The 6,888-nt window shown below is 31.6% G+C and overlaps 1 protein-coding gene across 1 annotated transcript; it reads right to left on the bottom strand.

The window, feature by feature from the left end:
- Positions 1–1,029: 1,029 nt before the first annotated feature.
- LOC139514482 (ER membrane protein complex subunit 5-like) lies at positions 1,030–6,674 on the bottom strand. The gene is made up of 4 exons (XM_071303804.1): positions 6,533–6,674; positions 3,890–3,942; positions 3,106–3,209; positions 1,030–2,387 (listed from the first exon to the last, which is right to left on the bottom strand). Exons 1-4 carry the CDS (start codon positions 6,603–6,605, stop codon positions 2,306–2,308), a joined length of 312 nt encoding a protein of 103 aa, XP_071159905.1. The 5' UTR covers positions 6,606–6,674; the 3' UTR covers positions 1,030–2,305.
- Positions 6,675–6,888: the final 214 nt, after the last annotated feature.

The following is a 6,888-nucleotide window of genomic DNA, read 5'->3' as shown; positions in this document are numbered from 1 at the left end:
GAACAAGTCCATCTGGTAGGAATCATCTGATCTTGACCTAATTTACATGTCTCATTGGTCAATATTTTTAGGGTACATGTAGATAATTTTCAGTTTACAATTGATAAAATTAAGTGTTATAATAATAAACATGATCTGGTAATCAAGTCAAAGAGAGCAGTATTTAAACTGTTGTAGGTCCTTCTGTCTACATTTAAACTAAACCTGCCAGGAATTGTGTGTGAAACCTCCTTTACAGATAACAAGCATCCTCTGGTGATAGGCAATCAAATAGAAAATTGTATTCAATTGTTTACTAATGTGCAAGTGTTAGGTCAAAACTTTACTTTGTTGCTTGCTAAAACAAGCATTCTTGGAGATAAATTTTGTATCATGTAATATAATCATTGTTGAGACTGGTTGAAGTGACTAAAATTATTAAGTCTAGTGATTTACCATTATTTATTAGTTTTAGTTACAAAAAGTAGTTGGTATTTAGCACCTTAAAACTTCTTTTAGTACATTATGCTACATTCTGAGGCACACAACAAGCCAGAAAAAGCCAGGTGTTAACATGCGAGACCAGAAGCATACGAATGAAGGCACCTAGTTCATTGCCCATTTTGAAGAAATATAACACCGGTTTTACAGAATTTTGGTTCAATGAAATTTTGAAACCTGTGTTATGACTAAAACAGACTGATTTCTTATTTGGCATTAGAATAGAGGTAGCAATTTTTTTGTGGATTGTGTCACCACATAATGAAGAGATAACTGTATTGTTTCTGAATCTTGGTCTACAAATGTATGTAAACTTGGTTTTAATAATGTAAATATATGCTGCTCATCACTATATAGACTCAATTTGAAACAATAAAACTCATACTTTATGTAGGTCAATAAATAAAATATAATACAGTTATCTTTTAATTAGGTGGTGTCATTATCAACAAAAATATTGCTCAAGCTTAAAAAAAAACACCTATATCTTGTCTCTTCCAACAATTGTTATTATTCATTAAAATAAATTTCATTATAAACAAGGAAACATTTATATATTGTCAGGTGAGTTTTATTATAAAATCACATTACATATACAACAAACTATCCATGAGTTTTCTTTTTAGTAGGCACATATTCTATGCAAGCATTATTACTTGCTATATTGACCATTAAAATATTCAATTGACAGTTAGGTGGAATACTTATACAACTGTTTTTTTTCAAATAGATTTGTTTTCATAGTGTTTTTTTAGGTCTAACAAGACATTGGGTAACACAAATATTTGGCCAAGTTAGAAATGTTGCATTCTTTATTTTCTTATTTTAAAGGGACATTAACTGCAATGACTAAAATACTTCACTGAAACAATATTCACTTTCAAGACAATGATTCAATCACTTTAAATCCATATGCTTGCAACTTTTGATTTCATGTGTTCTGTAAGTTTAAATATTGAAAAGAATATAAATTGAAAAAATGAAATGTGGGACAACCAATTTCATCTACAGCTTGGAAGAGCAGAAAAATATTAAACTCTATCAACAATAAATAGCTATTTGAAATCAAAGTGTTTGAAAGAATTTTTAAGAAAAGGAGAATGACCATGGTACAAAGATGATGCCCCAGCTTTCATATACATGTAATAAAGGGACATAACTCCAGAAAGGAAAAGTCACACCTCACAAATTGAAACTTGATTTTTTTTTTTTTTTTTTGGTAATCAGCATGGAGTGCAAGTTTCATAACATTTGATTTAGGCAATTTTAAGTTTGGAAGGAAACCAGTTTTGGGACAAACGTATGTACAGACCAGATTTACACTTTACGTCCCCATTGCTAGATAAAATTGTACCAAAATGACAAAATGTTTAATGATGCTTGTACTTCACATGGACAACATGAAAAACAGTTAAGATAGACATGTAAAAAGTATAATTTTACTATCCACAGATATGACAGAAAGATACATTAATGCAAATAATGTTAACAACACATGTACAACAGGTATTGCTCAAATCATTATAATAATCTTTGACCAATAAAAATGATCTTAACAGAAAAAGATATACAATCAAATATAGTAATAGTGATTCTGAATGAAAATAAAAATTCAAGTCTGTGTACAAAAGTATATATTAATTCTGACTATAAACAAGTCCACAAATGAGTAGTTTAGTTTTCCTAATAGTACATTTGTACTTATCATAGGGAACTAACATCATCCTGAAGTTATTTGATTCCGATGGAGGTCTATAGCTAACTCCTTTCAATCAAAATTGTCCAATGGAAAAGGAATGATTTCTGTAGATATGTGATGCTGGATTTATCCTCTGTCTCTGTATAAAGCTACACCACGGTGGTTAAATGAATACATAGATTGCCTACTACTTAACATGTCCCATGATCTGTAAAAATATTCAATAAAAAGAATTATTTGATTAGAAAGTGTAGATTTCAGGACTTCAAAACTTGTCATAAAAAATAATTGGTGTACTAAAACATTTCGTTTTCTACATTATTTTTTCACTAATCTCGAAACATCAATATTTTCAAAATTTTAGTACACTAGAAAAAAACAAATACAATTGTACTTCATATTGTTTACTAAAAAAGAACAGTTTTCTCATTAACTAATTTGTTTACATAAAACATATATACCTAACCTTAGCCCGCTACTTCTAGCAAAAGGATGGTACAAGTAGTAATCTAACAAACATCATAACTTGAACATGCATCAGTATATATTTTGTGTAAATATATAAGTATATTGATGTTGATATTTTCTATTGTACATCTGTTTAATGATCCAAATGTGGTATGCATGGATTCCTGTATCATCTTTATTAAAGATGTAAAACTAGTGCTTACATTAAGGCAACTATTTGAATCTATTCTCTGTTCCATGTATGATTGAAACATGTAGATTTGCATTTGATTTTCTCTTAAAAAATAAAGGTTAAGGATTTGATCTACAGTGTAAAGGCTGTCAGTTTATATGAGGATTAAAAGATTAGTATAGTCTCCTGCACCATGTATGACTTACTTCTTATGAAAACTTGCAATAATGGACATTTTTATACAACCTAAAAACTGAAAAATTGAAGAATACCACATTTGACTTACTTATTATCAAGGTCAGCATTTGCTCTAATTTCTTTAAATATTCCAGATATGTGAACAACACCATAACAGGTCAAAATTAAACCAACAAAACACTGTAAAATTATCTGAAAATAAGAAATAAATGATGTATCAAAATGTTATGTCTTGCTTTAGTCTGCTGTCAAATAAGAAAACCATTCCTTCATAGGGTTAATAGAAAAAGAAATTTGATTTACTTTTTTTATTCTGTATCTATATTACATGGGTTACCATGTCTGATTCAGATTTACAGTTCATATGCTCTGTTAAAAAATTATAAAGAAATTCCTGTATCTTAAGATTGGTCGTTGATGGAGTATAGAATAGTATGGAATTTCTTTTTGTTAATCTGTTTAATAGATTGTTTAGTCCCCCACTGGTACTCTGATAAAATTATAAAAGCTGTATTGTGAAACACCATTGTTGTCCACTAATATTGCAAATTTCAAATATTTTGTTCAATTTGTATTGACCATGTTGACTACTTGCTGTCTCATGGGCATTGACAGTTCCAAATATCTCATAGTCATACTTAATATAAAAAAATACAGCCAATTTCTTTAACATGTTTACTATGTAAATCATTAAATTTGAAAAAGATTACTAAATATGTTTTATATGTTCTAACCAATTTAATGTGTAGCAAGCCACAATAACTACTTCAATTTTATTTCAAGTGATTGCCTAAATATGTTCTTTTTTTCATAATAAATCTATTTAAAGACTTTAAGTGACAAGTGCTATCATCAGTATACATACAACTTACATCTAAAGGTAAACTAGTAAATTCTTGTTCTGTAAGTCGTAAATATGTGCGATCTGAAATGAATAATATAGTGTAAATCAAATACATGAAATATATACATTTATTTGTATGTATAATAATTCACAAAATAGCAAAATTTAAACAAATATATCTGTGTGAACAACTTCAAGGCAAAAAAAAAATATGCAGGTCCGACAAAACTTGTTTCTGTGCAGAACCTGATGGCCGGCAAAATAGTCTGCTTGGGTCCCCCAAAACTTAATTCCCTGTCTGTCCCGGCAGAGTATTTTGTTTATAAAATTGTGATCATCTTTCATAAAAGTAAATTTCCTGTTCACTCGCTTTTTCTTACTGCGGGAACCCGTATTTTCGCCCAGTGACAGTCTTTTTGTCCCAAAATATTCCCGTATTTCTGCCTGGTATGTTTTAGGTTTTAGAAATTGCTAGTCAGGAAGGAGGTCTATTAAGCATAGTTGACAAGTTCAGGAAATTTGTCATTGCCGATTAAAATTTGTAAGTGTGTCGAAGCCCAGTAAAAGGCCAAACCAGTCACCTATTCAAGTTGTAAAGCTGATAAGCCGTCCTTGTACAAAAAGGAGAAAAATTTCACACGGGAAATGTAGAAGGTTCACAGGTTATAGTATGAAACAAAATAACAAAATTAACGTTTTTAACAGGCTATTATTTGAACTTGGAATTTTTTTTAATCATGGAATTTGCATAATTTGATTGTGCTTGAAATTTTTAATAGATTCCATGTTTATTTGGTATTATAATGTTTTGAGCTGTTCATAACACTTTCCATACAAATGTACAATAGATAGATAGTGTTGTGCGCGGCACAGTACATTCTATTGAAAATGTACTATCTTCTTTGTAATAGAAAGTGTTGTGCACAACACAGAACATTAAAGTATAGAATAAACATGGAATTTATTAAAAAAAATTCAAACCAAGAAATTATGTGAATTCCATAATTGATAATAATTCCAAGTTCAAATAATAGCCTGTTGTTTGTTCAATAGCATCTCATCTGATTTTGGAGTGAAAATATAAGTCTGGCAGAAATGTGAATGGTCTGGCAAAACTTGGTACCCTGTTGGCCCCAATATCTGACAGGAAAAAAAAACTGTTTGCATCTCTGGTCTATTAGCTTGGCAAATTATAACTTTTAGTTAAGAGTTATCTTCTCTTGTTATAACAGATTTATTCACTGTGCAATATTATTCATGTATGATTCAAATTCGTTAAAAAAAAGTTTTCTTGGCAAGTACAGTAATTCAAATACACATCATTTTATAAATGTGAATATTTTATAATAAATAATAGGGCTCTTCGCGGTTAGTTCGACCATATTGGATACGGAGCAGATTTTCATAATGAAGATAAAACTAGTGTGAAAAATACGGGAAAACATCATTTAAACAGAGCAGTTGCTTGGAAACATGCATAGGATTTCCCATACTTTCATACTATTTACAACTCTTTCAAAAAAATCTGCCCCCTTTCCAATATGGCTGAACTAACTGTGACGAGCCCTATTCATGACATTGATAGGAAAGGATCTAAAGAATGATCACTTCATTGTATAATTTTGTTTAAACTATCTACAAAGACAACATGTGAAGGTAGTGATCAAGTCCAAATAATTATGACATCTTGAAAGGCTAGATATTAATTTTTTTCTTTGACGCCTTACATTTGTACATCGACGCAGGAAACTGTCAAAGTGTAACCGGAGAGCACGAATTTCATTTCAAAATTGCTTGTCTCCACCGGGACTCGAACCCGGGACCTCTGTGTTACAAGGCAGCGCGTATACCGACTGAGCTAAAGAAGTACTTCCTTAGCTCAACCGCTTACGGCTGACTAAGTATCTACTAAGTTTTTCGAAGGGAAGCAATCCCGTCACACTTCCCCCACCTCAAGAGTCATCATACCATTATGACTCTCACACAAACATACCCTAGCTAGAATTCCTCTCTAACTACCGTGGGTTTTTTAGTTGGGCGCCAATGTAACCGGAGAGCATGAATTTCATTAAAAAATTGCTTGTCTCCACCGGGACTCGAACCCGGGACCTCTGTGTTACAAGGCAGCGCGTATACCGACTGAGCTAAAGAAGTACTTCCTTAGCTCAACCGCTTATGGCTGACTAAGTATCTACTAAGTTTTTCGAAGGGAAGCAATCCCGTCACAAAAGCAAAAAATTAAAATAGCCTTCCAAAACGTCATAATTATTTGGACTAGACAAATGCTAGAAGTGATCACAATTCTGCCAACTTTTTATGAAGCAAATGCGTGAGATTTGGCCAAAATTGAAAAGATCAAAGAGAAAAAACAATAGATCAAAGGAAAATGCCACCATAAAAGCATGAACATGCAGCCCTGTAATCATGATAATTTTAAAACCAAGGAAGAATTCATAACTATTTGGACTGGTAATCTGGTAATCAATGTCTAATCGGAATTGACAAAAGGATAACAAGATATCAAACACAACTAGCTATTCGTTTACAAAGGACAAAGAAAACATCTCTGAAAATGAAGGGGATTTTTTTTTCAGGTTCATTTGTAACCAGAATCATAACATTACTCAACTAATGGTGTTTTGTAACTGACACTTCCTATGTAGGGACTTACGTTGCGCAGCAGAATAAGCCGCATGAGCCATCGCCAGAAGGCCTAGGATTACACAAATCTTGCTGAAATTCATTTCATTTTTTCCAACCGGAAGTCCATGTGCGATGCCAAAAATGAGATGCAATCATACAACAAATTACCAAAACGGCATCATATTGCAATAAACTAAAATGAACAAAAATGGTCTCTAATAATCGAGTTCATGTTCCTAACCAACACTGGTTGTGGGAAAAATTTCAAAATATTATTTAAATTCACAGTTTTTTTTTAGATTCCATGATATCTCGGCCTATAACAAAATCGGACTATAACAAACTCGGCCCATAACACAATCGCCTCCCAAAATCGGACTATAA

Source organism: Mytilus edulis, chromosome 3 (assembly GCF_963676685.1).
Source record: "Mytilus edulis chromosome 3, xbMytEdul2.2, whole genome shotgun sequence".
Classification (NCBI taxonomy): Eukaryota; Metazoa; Mollusca; class Bivalvia; order Mytilida; family Mytilidae; genus Mytilus; species Mytilus edulis.
Note: the sequence above shows the minus strand (reverse complement) of the source record. Positions and strands in the feature narration are given on the sequence as shown.

What these genes read in the sequence shown, in the direction of transcription:
- LOC139514482 (XM_071303804.1), bottom strand. Translation starts at nt 6,605, where the DNA reads ATGAATTTCAGCAAGATTTGTGTAATCCTAGGCCTTCTGGCGATGGCT. An exon ending in TTACTAGTTTACCTTTAGAT is followed by an intron (nt 3,210 to 3,889) that starts GTAAGTTGTATG and finishes TCTTATTTTCAG; the next exon opens with ATAATTTTACAGTGTTTTGT. An exon ending in AATGCTGACCTTGATAATAA is followed by an intron (nt 2,388 to 3,105) that starts GTAAGTCAAATG and finishes ATATTTTTACAG; the next exon opens with ATCATGGGACATGTTAAGTA.